General features: G+C 32.0%; 1 protein-coding gene across 3 annotated transcripts in view; it reads left to right on the top strand.

The window, feature by feature from the left end:
* The first annotated feature begins 707 nt into the window (after positions 1–707).
* The window catches only part of LOC113515580 (myc box-dependent-interacting protein 1), a 63,820-nt gene continuing 47,415 nt past the window's right edge, over positions 708–17,112 (top strand). For all 3 annotated transcript variants that reach the window (XM_052897587.1, XM_052897586.1, XM_052897585.1), the window contains exon 1: positions 708–926. In XM_052897587.1, the coding sequence (XP_052753547.1) occupies positions 858–926 (69 nt within the window). In that variant the 5' untranslated portion in view covers positions 708–857. The remainder of the gene's footprint in view (positions 927–17,112) is intronic.

The raw sequence follows: 17,112 nt of genomic DNA, 5'->3' as shown, positions 1-17,112 counted from the left end.
CACCACGTACTCGCTTACGTTTAGAACTTGCAACGCTAGAACCATCTGTGTCCATACTAGATTCACCTAATATATCAAAACTATTATTGAATGGAATAGTTATATTTGCAGACACCTGGGGGTTGTCCCCCCAGGGTCTATAGGTGGATCCATAATGTTAATATAGGTAATTTACTTACCAATATTTACAGCAACAAACACTATTACTACAAAATATACAATTAAATATACAATCTAATACACAATATATAAAAAAGACTAATCCTTATATAAATAAAAATAAAATTAATTTAAAGAAGATCAAAAAACACTCCCGCTTTTTTAAACGTTTCCCGCGCTTACGACAGGCGGGTTGGCAACTGCAGTCAGGTTTTAGAGATGTTTTAAGAAGGACGCTGCTGCCCATCTCTCACCTTCCCTTAGCAGGCTCTTACGATATCCACGGAGTAGAAAGAGTGGCCTATTCCGAGCCGGGACAACACGGCGCACATGATCTCTAATAACATTATAAATATATTACCTATGTGTCTATTATAAAGATGAAAAACCACAAACTTAAACACAAGGATGACATCTATCATTAAAACAGTAAACTAATATAATGGGACCAAAACAACTACCTTTTTCTAAAGCATAGAGCCACCTATTATAAAAATTTAGAACTACACAAATTACGCATTCTATCCACCTGTTTCTAAGGCGCTAGTTGTCCAGTTTTCTTTCACTCGCCACAATACGGCTCGGCGGTAGCACGTATTTGGATTTTGACGTGTGACAGCAAACAGCTGCAGCCAAATTCGGTTGCAGATTGATAGTGTATAGAAATAAAGACAGTCGGTTATGAAAAAGTGATAGATATGGCCGAAAGTAAAGGTGCGTTAATTGCGAAAACAGTGCAAAAACATGCCGGACGAGCGAAGGAAAAGGTATTTATCGTTTATGTTCAGTTTACGTGTTGGAAGTGTTCTCTTTGGAGAGGTGATGGTTCAAGAGCTGGCTTGAGTGGCCCGGCTAGTGCTGTGAAAGTTGGTATCGAAGGGATCTGTGTCGCGCCGGATCGGGTTTCGCGCCTGTCTTTAGCCGGTTTCTGTGTGAACATAGTTTCACCTGTTGCTCGCCGCTCCAAGTACACTAGTATCTGTGATAATCCATATAATTTGTTTACACCTTACAATCAATGTATGTCAATTAGTTCACGAATGTTGCCACATGCGGGCCGCATCTTATCATTTCCAGGGCAATACTGACAACTATTTATAGTACTTATGTACCGGATGGGATAATTTTGGACTGGACCGTCAACTGGATTAATATGGGCCATTGATTAATTTATTAAATCATTGTGCCATTAGTCTTTTCAGAACACATTTAAAATAAATATTCGGTGCTGTTAATATATGAGACATGTCTAGGGAAGTGGTCAGATTTATAAATAACATGAACGCCAGCAACACAGTTGAACGGAGACACCCGAACTGCTGTGCTAGTTTTGCAGAAATAATGTGGTTATTTCAACTCATCTATTTTTATGTATACTTTGCCTGTTGCCACTTATTTTTGTATGTTATATATGATTTGGCAGTCTAATATTGATAAATGCTTGAATGAATACTCTTTATTACTTATCTTTTTTTTTAATTAAATAGAATAAAAGCAGCCTTGGATGTTTAATCTCAACAGTTATGCTAATTCATTTTGAGTTATCTGAAACAGAGGTTCTCAATTCCATTTTTTTTTTTTTTTTTAGATTTATTTGTGTGTATTGATGTTACACAATATATTAATGGTTATCAGTTATGAGCAAATTTTTTTTTTAATAGATAGCCTCATTGCAATTTTGACAATACGAAATCATATGTGGGTATAAAAAATATTAGTTTCTTTATTTTAATTAATAAAAAAATATAAATTATATAAATATTATTATATAGTTCTGTCTTTCTTAATAATATTTTCTTTTTTTAATAAAAATAGAAAATATTATAGTCTCTAAAGTAAAATGAATAGACAACATCATTTTAATGTTTCCTTCTTAATAATGTATTTATAATATTATTTAAATGAACATAAGCAATTGAATGTGTAGTGGTAGTATGTATGTGTCATGATAAATCAAATATAATTAATTAATTGTTATTACATAATAAATTGAGAATGGTATATTCAGAATCTAAGAACTTCTCGTTCTTTTGTATCATATTAGCCCTTAACTGTTTACTGCTGAACACAATCCTTCCCCAGAAGGGGAGGTTTCTCCAGAAGTAGTTGCCACACTTGGCAGGTGGATATGTTTTAAGAGCAATGTCTTTTGTATTAACTGTAATAAATTACTGAGATGCTGTCAACTTTATCCCTATGTTACACCTAAACATAAATAAAGGAAAATAGCCATCTTTACTACTGCAATGGTTCATGAAAACTCTTACTTATTTAAATTTTAATTTGCAGTAGTCACCATTCTGACATAAACCTAAACCGAAATATACATACATAAAAATTGTAGAAATAAAATTACAGATACTGATAAAATGGGTCAAGTTCGAGTCGGTTTCATGGACTGAATATTCCATATCTGTGATAACCCTATAAAATTTCTTATTCTTGTTTCAATCCATCCAGAGAGCTGTAACAATTTTTTTTTTTCAGTGTCTGTTATAACAGATATATAGGTACTATGATGGCCATAAACTAAAATATTAATTTAACAATCAGATTCTTATAGCTTGTTTAATATATATGTATTTATAGATATAAGATAATAAAGTATATATATCTACAGATTAATTTGCCATTTCTCTAGCGAAAACACATACAGAAAATACATACAAATGGAGAACATTCTTTGCTGAAGATAGTTATAAAAAATTATACTGTATACATTGTATTTTATTTTTTTATGATTTGACATATATAAAATTTAAATATTTTAATTAGACATGTGAAGAATTATATTTGTAACATAGAAATATATAAGAGAATATAAGAAAAAAATTTAAATATAGTACTGTTACTATTGTTAGATACCTAATAAATAAAACTTCTATTATTACCCTATGGTTATCTATATATATACGAAGATGTCAAAAAACGGTCAAACAATGGTTCGCAAATTTTTGGCTGACTCGTTGATTTTCATAGTAGGTCGGTAAGTATTTAAATGTTCACATGGACTTAAAACATTGATGATGTGGTACTTACTTAATTATAAATAAAATGACAGTTTCGCGATAAAATTCACCAACTACAAGATTAACGCAATTAAAAGCGCGCCATATTTTAAAAACAAAGTTGGACTGTATTTGTTGGCATAGATAGAGCCTAGAGTATTTTTATCTAAGACTTACCACTATCATAGCCATTAAATCGGGATAAAAAAAAGTAAATTCCTGTGTCACATCTCTCACGTATTTAGAAAACAACCTGATCAACCTGTTTCGTAGTATAGTAGTATAGAGGGCTGTTGACCCATCCTGTCACTGGCATCGGGCCATTCTGCCTTCGGAAATACGAATATAATGCCAACAATTAAGTAATCTATTAATCTGTACGATATTCCTTGTATTCCATTATATTCCATTTTCAGTATTTTTTTTTTTTTATTTTATAGGTTTTGTTCCATAAAAGCCATTACTTCTTTTGGTGAAAAATTCATATGGCACTAAGAAAAGTATTATAAAAATCAGCTTCGGTATGGCGAAGTTTGCATAATATAAACAAAAATGTATGTTTTTCTTGCCGAATTGGAAACCTCCTTTTCAGATTGCAGAAAAAAATACCAATATCGATTGAAAATTAGCGTAGATATCGTGTAATATACACATAAAAATATAGGCGATTTGAAAACCTGGTTTTTGTAATCGCTTAAAAATTGTCCATTTAAAAAAAAAATATTGTAGAATATTTATAATATACTTAATTCTAACAAACATATACATTATATTATCATAATTTATCATACAACAAACTGTCATGCAATCCTCTGTCTGATACTAATGTCTATCATACACGGTTGTATGACGCTCGCAGATGAACATTGTATGCAAACACGAACGGAACATCGACTCGTAGTCATTTATAGGGTCACATCACTTATCAACCTGATCTTCTATGCACCCTTCTTCCTTACTCTGTAATTTTATATATTTTTGTGCATTAATCTAGCGGTTACCTGTGATTTAAGATGCAAGTAGTTTTCTGACTTAATAAGCCATAACAAAATATTAGTTATAGACTTAAGATCTTCAAAAACAGAGTCATCATGCCTACCAAAAATTTTCTCTCTTGTAAACATTTTTAGATGTTTTATTATCACCTCACTCATCAGGTTTAAAAACCGAATCAGTCAAGGTAAACAATCCATCACCTGTCCACTTACAAATCGCTAGAAAACCAATTAATTTGTCCAAATCAGAAAAAAAGTTTAACTGGAAAATGTTATTTCCTAAACAATTCATTGTAGCATGTTTATTGCCGTAAATATATTTAATTAGTATTGGCAATAATTAATAATAATTGCCCTCATATAATCAAAATTACTAACAACTTATTGCAAGGTCTCTAATTTCCATCCGCTTCCAGTTATTATGTACCGCAATACCTAATGTCTGCTTTTGCCTTCGACTGTGCCACTTTGTTTTCTCTTATCTAGTATTTAATATCTTTTTTCAATACATGTTCGTAATCTTTACCAAAACTTTCAGCAACGACTCTGCTGAATAAAGAATATTTACCATAGTGAGACTTTATAAAAATTTATGTACGTAGATTCCGTCTACCTCTGACCTACCTCTCATTTTAGCCGCCTAGTAGCTTCGAACTGTGATTCAGCGCAGAAGTGTGAGATATGGCAATGACATTAAAGTTTAAAATGTATTTTCTATAGGTGTTATGTATCTAATACACTAGTCAAGGTAGATTATTATTAGCTGACTCCCATTGCAATTGCTAGCAATATACCCTGTCAGATCGATCTCCATGTGGTCCCCCCCTGGAAACCATCGTACTGATCCCAGGTGTATTCATCACGGTGGGCTAACTGACCTGCCTTGTCATCCTCACCTGTCACTGGTGCCCCATAAGTATATACCATTAGCGTAAGCGAGTTTGCCATTCCATTATCATCCGTTATAAAAAATATTATTGGTAAATTCTGAAAAAGATTTTGTCAGTTTTGGGACCATATTAATTTTGTCTGCTTTTGCGGGGCAAAATTTTATATTACCTAAGCCCAGCATACTAGGAATGTAAATTTATTGAACAAATAACATTGTTGCGAAAATATTATCGGAACACATGCCTTTATTATCGATTGTATATCGTCTGTTCAGTTATTGTTTATAATATGGAAATTTAGTTTGCCAGCCCAACAGATTTTCAGGGAAAAAGAAGATAACGGAGTTAAAATTACCCGCCTTTGTTTTTGCTTCTCACTATAAAATAAAAGTAGTTTGTACTTGTTGAATTTTCTTCACTTATTTCCATGCAAACTTTCTACCTTTTTAGATTACTTATATTCATATCTCATATTTGCAAAGAATTGAAAATACAATAGCATTTTTATAAGTATTAGGTTTGATTCGATTAATTAAATCATCATCATCATCATTTCAACCATTACCTGTCCACTGCTGGACATAAGCCTCCCCCATAGACTGCCATAAACAATAGTCCTGAGCCACCTGCATTAATTAAATAATTTACTTCAATTAATTGTGACATCAAAATTTAAATCACTCCAAATTCTTCCAGATTTATCGCCATATTATTATTATATATAGTATTATTATTATCGCTTCATACTGTGAAATTAAAATATAAGTGGATATTATCATAATTTAAGCCATCATCCATCTACTACATAGACCTCCCCCATAGCCATAAGGAACGGTCCTAAGCCACCTACTGACTCCCTGCAATGCATTTGAGGTCGTCCCTCCATCTACATATAAGTGGATTTAAAAATTCAATGTTAACACTTAACTATCATAAATCAACTATAGTTATTAGACTACAACCATGAAATTGCCTATCACTTACGGTAACAAAATGATTCGCGTTTCTATTTCAACTGTTACTAAAGTTTAGATGCCTTGACTTATTTGTATCGGGGCCACCATGCAGAGGTTGATATGGGAAATAAAAAATGTGGACCACCATAGAGAATCGTAATCATTGTACAAAAACCAAAGTTCTGTTAAGCAGAGTATGAAATAAGTAAAAAATTTGAGGTCGACCACGAACTAGAGTTTATGCATCTTATAACTTTATCGTTATTTATTCGATCCATTACAAAAAATCTTACGTTTTGTAGTATTTGGATTCTGGTGTTTCTTCGAAGGTTAATTATGGCAGTGGCTTGATTTGGTAGAAAATATTTATAAATCCTCGTATTTTTAAGTGCTTATACCATAACAAGTTATTGTCAAACTACTGGGCACGACTCTCCCCAAACTATCCATAAGAGAAAGATAGTCTGCCGTGACTACGCTAGTTAAGTAGTTTGACTGGATTTTCCCTTCTCTATTCTCTCCTCCTCTCAGCTTATTACAATCTCAGGATGAAAAGGAGTGTTAACTGTGACTTTAGGTGTGAAGTAAATTAAGATCTTAGTCCACAAAATACTCCGTTTTTCATAACATCTATGTGAGATCAGTCTGAAAGTATATCTTTGCAGATAAAAAAGAGAGTTTTCCAAATTAGTCTATAAACGATGGAGTTATAGGGTAATAAACGGAAAAATACGATGCTATTGAGAAATGCCTCCATTTTGAAGTCGGTCGAAAATTAGAATTCTCGTCAATCATTATAAATTTATATAAAGTATAATAATGCTCACAATATTTATAAAATCTATATAATATGCAATATTACGTATACAAGAAACTTTAGGACGTGTATTTATTATTGTCGATCAGTTTTAACCTAAGTACTTCATAATATCATTACTATCTATTAAAAGTACAGTAAAAATTCAACATCTCATAAGTCGGTAGACGGTCTTGATGCATGCGTTTTATTTATTCTAACACGACTAACTTTCACTTGCAGTCTTTCACCAAAGTTATCACTTTTAAAAGTGTTATTATCAATATTATGCGAGACGTCTTCACTTCAATTCACACTTCTAACCAGGATTGGTCAATTCAATTTGTTCATCGTTACACGTCTACAATAAGACATTTTAGATTTATACGCCAATCAGTGTTAAAATATAGCAATTTGCACGGATTACACGGTTTTATCCCTTTTAGGTGTGTTTTTTGTGGGTTTAATAAATTAATTTAGTTATAAACGGTCATTATCATTATTCTGATCTTATCCTGTGTCATTTAGATTGGACTTAACACTCCTTAAAACATTCTCATCTTCCCTGTGCATCACATGTCCATATCAAGATAAACTATTACTTTTTAATATTTTTATTGCAGCATTTACTTTCGAAATTCGTACCAATTCTAAATCTAATCTATCTTTATCACTTGTCAAAATTGTATAATTATCCCAATTATTGTAATTAATATTAAAATGCCCGTCAATTACCCTATGAAACTGTAGGTATATGTTAATTATTGCGTTTAATATTAAAATCGCCATTAAAGGTGTGCCTGCGTTGGGTGACCCTGAGATTCCATCTAACTCGATAACTTTATTAATCTAACCCACTTACAAAGCTTTTAATTTGCTAAAAAATTAATTCAAAAATTTACCTATTAGCTTATTCCTTTATTTGTGTATATTACCATTATTATTGATTCGTTTACCATCAGGTGAGCAGTATGCTTGTTTGCCACCTCATCATTGTCTTCATATCAGCCTTTAACTGTCCACTGCTGAATATAAGCTTCCTCCTTGGAGTGTTTTGCCAGTAGTTATACCACGTTTGGCAGAATAGTCGTCTCCTTTAGTCGTCTTTAACGACACCCACGTGAAAAGAAGGGGTGGCCTATTCTATGTCAGGGAGCAAACCTCAACAACCTCAGTGGTATAAAAATAAAATATGAGAAAAGTCAATTTGTTTAATTAAAATCCTTGCTTTCAATTTTATCATCTCGTATCTATCTATACGATGATTTCGAAGCAAGTAAATATCTAAAAATAAAAGCAACTAACTAGGAAATAAACGTTGATAATACAAAATGGGAAGTTATAACTGACAGGTTGTTTATTTTTCGTCACGCGGCGGCTGTCCGTGATGTTCCATTTAACTCGTACCTTTTCAACATTTGGGCGGTAAACGTTGAACGAGTTTATAAGAATGTAATCGTTTGCGGCCTTTGCCGCATTTACCAAATTTTTTCTAGTTCCCGCCAGAATTAACAAGGTCTGTTTCATATTGAAAGTCTACAATGGGATGTACGTGTCAAATTTCAATTTCATATTTGACGTAATTTTCAAGGTAAAGTTGTTACAACAATATATTCTTTATTGTACTTATAAAAGACAAAAATTACAGTTGCAAATATTGTGAGCAATGGTGGACTTATCTCTGAAAACGATCTCTTATTATCTTCATATAAAAATACCTTATCATTTATAAATTAGTTCTTGTTAATCTTCTAAACCTGTCTATATATAATAAAAAAAAAAAAAAATGAACATAAATTTTAAAAATAATATCTCCGATGCCTCTCATGCATTAATTTTAATGAAATTTTATAAATTAATAACTGAAAGATTATTTACAGGCTATTATCAGAAATAAAAGATTTTTTTAATCTTGGATACGTGTGTTTAATACGTGTTTCCTCGGCAAAAATTAAAGCAGAAATGAATGACAACTAGTCTATTCGTTTCTGCCCTCATCAAAAATTATAAATACAAAAAATAATGAAAAGGATACATGATTGAATCAATTGCAATACTTAAATTTATAATTAAAACAATTGACATTTCAATAATCTAATAAGCATTTACGTGACACAATTTACTATAAAATCTTGTATTGTATTTATTAAAATGTAATATACTAACATTTAATAATTGAATTACAACAACGTCAACGACAATCAATTGACTATCTATTAATAGTACTAGAAAATAACAATATGTTATATAAAATATAATAATATAGTCTAACAAAATGTGTTTTATTTGCTTCAACTTAGGATAATTGTATGCTGATAAAAAAAAAATGCTGATAGGTAGCGGTAGGAGCTAAAATGGTGTGTCTAGAGTCAACTAATATAGGTACTATATATATACAGCTATTTATTTATATAAACTTTATTGAACAATAAAATGTGGTTCAAAAGGCGTACTTAATACTATAGGTATTCTCTAGAAGTAAAGGTATGTAATGAGTTTTAACTTCTAAACTTAAATTACTTGTCCCAAATATCTAATTAAGCGAACGAATTAATTGAAGGTTTTATTTTTTGTAAATTAATAGACCATTATCATCAAATTGGTTTTATTTAATAGCAGTAGTATTTTCAAAATTCGTATCGTATGTTTGATTATGTGGAGGCAGAGGGAGACTTTCTACAAAAGTCGATTGCTTGGGTACCTCTGTCCCATTCGTGTTTCAACCGTGAAGCAGTTGTGTTTGCATTGCTGTATTTCGGTTTGAAGGGTGGGATATGGCGTGAATTTACTGGGTACAGAGGAATAACACCTGAGTCCTCAGGATTGGCAACGCATGGGGGGTATCATGGGCGAAACAGTATACTCTGTTATGTCCATGGTATTGCTCATGTCTATAGGCGACGGTTATCACTTTCCATCAGGTGGACCGTCAGCTTGTTGGCCATTCTAAGTTGTATAAAAAAAAGGCAGTTAATTGTAACAATTATTAATAAATACCGCCAAACAATCTCATGTGGAAGAAACAACTGTCATTACGAAAATTCGAATTACTCTTTGTACTAATTATTCCAGCAATAGTATGAGTAGTAGTAATTGGCCAATTATATTATTTGTTTTTGTATCTTAATTTCTTCTAATAGAGACCAATTTAGAGCTACTTATACAGAAAACACTCAAATTTTAAGAACATCTCAAATAATTTGCTTGTCTTCTGCATAACTAGCTCCAAATACAATTGAGCAGAACTAATATGGAAAGCACTGTGACAGTACGTACTGACAATGCTAACTACAAACAGTTGTAACTGTGCAGTCGTCATGGGAACGCCCATGAATAGCTGAACAACGCCCATGGTGCATACGTAGCCTCGGTTAATTGTTTGTTGGGGTCCTACAGTTTATCCAATTAATACCGATTTGTATTCACTGCAATTGTATGAATTCATTCATAAAATTCCTGCATATACTGCTTCGTTTAATATCCATGGTTTAATTCGTAAATGTGCTAATTAAACAATTATGAATTCTACACAATACTATGTATGTTAATAATACAAAAAGTGAAACAAATGAAAAGTGACCGATATGTAAACATTTTGTAATTGGTAAAAGTGTGAACGACCCTAACTTATTATCACTGAACTAAAATGTTATGGTAGTTGTTGACACTAAAGTTTCACTTTCCAAAACACGACAATACACATACAACTTTTTAACAAAACTGTTATGACTTACCTGCTATCAAATTCACTTTTAATCCTGAATAACATGCATTTCATTAGGGCAGGTCCCAAATAGCACCAACTGGAAAGTAGACATTCTATGGTATTCGGTGCATTTGTAATGCAAATCCATTCCTACGCTATTTCTATATGGTCAATTTTAGCTTGAACAAGATAAAAAACTTTCTACATCCGCGATGTTTCTGTATGGCCGACACGACGCGATTGACAATGGTCAAACAAATACTTCACATATGTTAATTTGACCACTGTTTAGGTTGCACTCGGTATTGAGGAGACGTTTCTAAACTGTGTCCTTTGTCTGCGCGACTTCTGTGACCTACTCACTATCATCAGTCAGCTTTTTTTTTTGTCGCCGTGGTCGCAATTTGTCTTCTCACATTGGTATCGATCAATCGAGGCTAAACAATGCTTCTCGTAACATTACTATTTTTTACGCTACGTTTTTCGAACAGGTGTTCGGAAAACAATAATAATTGACTATTTAGCCGACCTAGTTTATTTACACGGCGCCTCTGAATCATCTACTATTACGTTGGCTATCTCTATACAAAATTCGAATAAGATTCATTTGTTGCTATTAGCAGAAATTGAAAGATCTCTGAAATGGTTTTTAGAATTTACTGCATCAGAAGCAGCTTCAATACATATTAATAAGAGATTAATGACACTGTTAAAGGATCTGTATTTAGATCTTTATTAGTGTCAATAGGTTAGTTATAATATATATTTATAAATTCTTTATTATATATTAATTATTTACACAAATAACAATTCATTTCCAGTAATATAACAAATTTTAAATTACGATAACTGTGCATCCGAATCGATACCTACGAACCGAACACGCGTCATTATAAGGTCTTCGACCGATGACATCATCGTGACTCCAATTTGCTGATTTTTTATATACCGACATATTGATAGTTGTAGGTGGCGTCCTTGCAAACAAATGCACCCACATACAAACCACTTGCTGTCCCACGCTACGCCCACCCATATTCTGGGACAGGCACTTTCATTTAATCAGATTGCTTAATACGCTCATAGTTTTAGCGGCGAACACGTTAATTCTATGGGTTTATTTTAAACATTAAAGATAAAGTACTCTATATTCTAAATCTAATGTTTCACTATTTCTACGTTGTTCATTTTTCCCTAATTTTTATCATCATCAATCTTTTTTATCTCGAAATCAGCATGCTTATCTTGGCCTTTACTACTTTTAGAGTATGAAATATCTCGTTCATTACTCTCATGTAAAATTCAATTTCTACATTTAACTGCTTGTAATTCTATAAATAGTGTTACCAATACAATTAGTTTCGTCACTATGTCGCCCACTTCCTAAGGTTGCTTGCCAAATGATACTTTTCACTAGATTAAATGAATAATGTAACGGTCTATTAGAAGTCATATAAAATGCAATATATCACGCATTGGCTCGGTTTCTTAACGCTATGGCTCTATGATTAAAGATTCATGTTTTCTACGACCTATAATATCACACGTGCAATAGACATTGAATAAATATTAAGTAAATTAAAGTAAATAATAAAATATTTCTTGTGTATTTTTAATTGATATTCAAAACAACAATTAGTTGCTTCGTTGTTTTTCAACGACATTACTTTAAAACTATATTTTACATAATTTGTATTTAAATAGATAAAAAAAGAGGTTATTACGATAGTTTAGTTATTCTGAAAACAAAAATTCTAATTTAGTTTTATTTATAACATGTAATAAAATATGTGAATGAGGAAAAACATTGTAAATTTATACAGTATAGTAACCGCTGATGGGATGTAAAAGTGGTTTTCTGGTTTGTTGCCGTTTGTAATAAATATTCTCCTTTAAAATTAGTTCAGTTTTTATGCATAAAAAATACCTATTAGTAAATAATATCTTGTTGATGCCTGTCTTTATTGGGCTCATAGAAGGTACTTCTATTTATGACGTCTCTGTGCAGCAAGATACAAATCATCCCAACTATGACACTAGCCATGTTTAAGAGAAGACAAGGCCGTACTCGCTCTAGAATTGTCTGGTGGAACTGGTCTGTTCAGTCTAAAGAGTGGAGCTTTTAGCTATGCGAAAAGACATGTCTGAACATATACCCCTTTTTTTAAGAGGCCAAGCTCACCCTGAAAAAATAATTTTAGATACACCAATGGTTGAGATCACTTGACGCAGCCTCTTTCTCAACTGAACGCGTGTGTCTCATTATTTTGATGGTTTTTAATTATTGGGAGTTTCTCACGCTATTACATTCCCCAAAACATTTCATGTTCACACGACCGACTCCCGCGCAGTTGGCGCTAAATTCCAAATGTCTGCCTCCACGCACTTTCATCTTACGAATACTCGTACTTTCTCAAATGGGCCGGCCACGTCGATCTTGGTTTTAAACATTACCACCTGTAATGTACAATTCATTTGACATATGATATCTATCGATTGTGGTTTTACGCACACCTTTTGAACAACTAACTTTCTAATATAATATTATATTGTCAAGTACGTAGTTGTAACCACTATCACGTCGTATGAGTAATCTGTTTTTCTTATACTCTGAATATTTTGTAAACATTCTTGGTAAATCATGTTGTCGAAACATCTGTGCATAAAATAAACAAATGTCTAGAATAAAAAGGTTTTTGTGTTAATCGATTATGTATTATTGTCTGATATTGTTTTTCGTGTTTTATTTTTATAAAACAATTTCGAAAAAAGACGCCAGGAATGTCTACTAATTATGCAAACTAAAAAAAAAATCAGGTGCGTGAGGCCTCATATTGATGAGTTCAGATATAGCAAAAAAATTCTTGGTTATTTTTCGAACGTATCTCGAGTTTGTGTTCATCAAGCTGCATTACTAAGCGTATCATTTTCTCAAAACACTCATCAATGGTATTTCGTTTTTTATTATTCCACTATGAATGGCAAACTCGACCATAAACACCATAGACATCACTGTTAACAATGACGGCATCAGAACTTCTCATTACCGATTCGTATTACTTTTGCCTTCACGCTTGCCTTTTTTCAATTGTAGCTTTTACCTGCGACTTGTTTACTTCCAGTATGTATTAATTGAACAGGAATAAATAGCAGTCTATGTCCTCCCCTATTCCAAATAGTACGTGTATATCTCATGGTCAAAAATTAGCAAACGAACAAACTCACTTTAAAATTTACATTATTAATAAAGATTTTTGTGATAAAAGACTGTTATTATCTGTATGTGTTTGTAATGTTGCTATTTCTTTTATTTGCAGGTACGTTGATTATTGCAGTATACTCGTACCACCACGTGTCTCGTAAGTAACAATTATTATGTATCTCCCGTAGTCGTGACTGATTAAGTAGATTTGTTTACACAATTGACGTCTACACTTCGGTACTCAACGTCTCTGTGTTTTTCCTCGTCATTTTCTCTGATAAGATATCTGACATCTCAATGATGAGATACTCGTACCTTTACAAGGTTTTTAATTAATCTTATTTTTACTGAATAAAGGCTTTATTTTACTCTATACTTATATCACTAAAAATTAATAGACTTCGTATAAATTTTAAAAATGAATCCAATGTTATATAATGCAAGCAACTAGAAAGTTGTATGCAAGTAATAAATAAAAAAAATATCAATGATCTTTGGCAAGCGCAGTACTTGTGAACAAGTGGTCTGATTTAGCAATTATTTTTAAATATTCGTGAAAGTTCAATTAAGGTTTATTTTTTGAGAAACCGTCTGTCAAATCTGCCAGCAAGCAAAGATACGTTAGCCTCTTTAATTTCTTATATTGGTTGTACAGTTTGTAGAAATGTAATTTCGTATTCATGCCTTGTTATTTCTTCAAACTAATCTTTCTTGTGTCAAGTATACTTTAAATCATTCTTCAGTTCTTTAGACTGAGTTCTAATGTAATTGTTGCTAGTAGCATATATAGGTAACTGTAATATTCACCTAGGTATTTTACAAAAATTTTATCACCAATAACAGTTTTGTGTATGCATTGTATTCGTTCACTCTACTTATATATTCTTTGATATAAGTTTATATTTATATATTTATTAATGTATGTTATATTTCTTATTATTATTTTTTCTACACTAAATCACATTTCCCAAAGTCAGGCAGATATAGAATGTTAACATTAAGTTTACATTTTATACCACGTTCTATTAGTCAGTGAAGTTTAAATAACTAACAGGGTGTCTTATATTGATTTTATTAGGTAATTTAGAAAGGCATATCGTCGATTTATTAAACATTCCATTGAATGACAGAAAGTATACTACTTACGCTACAGCGTTTCTATGTTAATATTTGCCCATTCATCCATAACGATGGAATCGTTTATTTTCATTATTTGCATCATGATTTATAAAGACATGTTAGTAGTTTTTTAAATGTTCATATTCATGACTGTGTCTATGATATGTCCTATTGTAAATATGGACCGAAAAGTATAAATACTCACAAAGGATAGACAAGAGGAGCGGCTATCAGTAAAAAAACACTAGATAAAGTTCAAGTACTGATTAAGTTTTCAAATCTACAGATTCAACCTTGGACAAAATGTACAGAAAATTCAATTGTGCGTTCTTTTTGTTTGGTATCTTATTATATTTTTCTTGCTCGTGCAAATTATCCATTTACCAGAAGAAATGGTTGTAAATAAAAAGCTAAATTAGTAATTGTGAACGTATTGGAATTATTGCTATTTTATTTTTGTTTATACTTTTATTTTTATCATAGAGAAGAGAGGCACTATTAATAATGTATGATTTTAGCTCAGTTTCTCCTTTTATGAGAAAAATATGATTCTTATCGGCTGTAATCGTAAACAGAGCAGGTACTATTCTTAATCTGCGGCCCTAATATTTTGTCATTGATTATTATATTCTCTTTGTTCTATCTACTTACCATTTTTTTTTATTGTGACTGAAGATATATTTTTAGTCTTTTTGGAGTCATACAACCATAGCGATATTAGATTGGCTATTATCTGAGTTTCATTGTTTATATGCATTTTTGAAAGGCAAACAGGAAATAATTTCATACAATGAACATTACAAATACAAAGGATCTCCGTAACAAATTTCCTGTGTTTCTTAATTTGATAGGTAAATGCAATTAGTTTTTTTTTTTTATAAGTTACAAAAGACAAAGGTACTCTTTTTTAGTCTAGTGTGCTTGGATTTATATTTGTTTCCAAATAGTTTTTCGTAGTTGTGGTTTTGTAACTTGGAGGTGATATAAATTGTTTAAAGATTAATTTACTCGCCAACTATTACTATCTTAACTATTAATGCAAACAAATTGACAAACTACCTTATAAAAAGTGATAACAGTGTCTTAAAGACATTAACAGTACCGTTGTCATTACAGAATACACTATTACGGCCAAGGCCATCTCAATACGTTATGATTTCACTGCTTTCAAACCGAAACACAGAGAAGTTTTTTATACCACTGAGATGGCAAACAAGCATGTGGTTCACCTGGTAGTAAGCGGTTACCGTAGCCTATGAACGCCTGCAATACCAGGGCAATACCTGCACCCACGTTGCCGATCTTAAAGAAACCTCTTTATTCCTTTTTTGAAGAGTCTTATGTAGTCCCTTAGAAAAACTTTGACTTGGAGCTCATTCCATAACCTGAGCGAAAGAAAATTAACCATCTAAACTTAAGTTTTCGTTAGGTAAATTCTTAAACATATTACACTATCGGATCATCATAGTAGTTATTAAAAATAGGTAATTACAAAAATATAAATAATCTAACAGTAAAAGAAGATAAAATGTTGATGGCAAAAGACCATTTTACGATTGGGAGGTAAAACAACGCGTTGCTGTTTTTGGACTGACTCCAAGTTGATTAGTCAGGGTCCTTAGGTGAACGGCCTCAGGTCCCACGCAGATACGCACAATACTTATTTTGGAGGCTTTATTGCCTTTCGAAGACTACCATTATGGTCATTGGCTACCCAAGATCAAGGCAACCATTTAACAGTATATTTCCGTTGTGGTTGTTAAACCATTCTCCGTTTATTACTGGTATCATGTCATTAACAGATGCTTTCTAGTAGACCTAATGTTGAAATGTCTATTATCAGATTGTTGGTGTTCTACGTGACACTTTTAAAAATGAATTTGAAAAACGATTATCCCAGAATAATATGCAGAAGCAGAATTTTGATCCACAAAAACTAATTGTAACTAAATGAATATAAGACAAATCAATTGTATCTAATATATAACTAATTATCAAAGTTGGTTTAAAATTAACGAAAGTATCCAACGATAGACGAAAATAAAACTAAAGACGAATTGAGAATCTCATTATTTTCAAAAACTGTCAAACTTAAGATTGTTTTTTTTTTTATATACTACTTAGAATGGCGAACAAGCTGGCGGTCCACCTGATGGAAAGTGGTAATCGTCGCCTATAGACATGAGCAGTACTATGAACATAACAGAGTATACTGTTTCGCCCATGATACACCCCATGCGTTGCCATTCCTGCGGACTCAGATGTTATTCCTCTGTACCCA

This window comes from Galleria mellonella, unplaced genomic scaffold, assembly GCF_026898425.1.
Source record: "Galleria mellonella isolate WM207_F2 unplaced genomic scaffold, CSIRO_AGI_GalMel_v1 utg37, whole genome shotgun sequence".
NCBI lineage: Eukaryota > Metazoa > Arthropoda > Insecta > Lepidoptera > Pyralidae > Galleria > Galleria mellonella.
The sequence above is the reverse complement of the archived record's forward strand: the minus strand, read 5'-3'. Positions and strand labels throughout refer to the sequence as shown.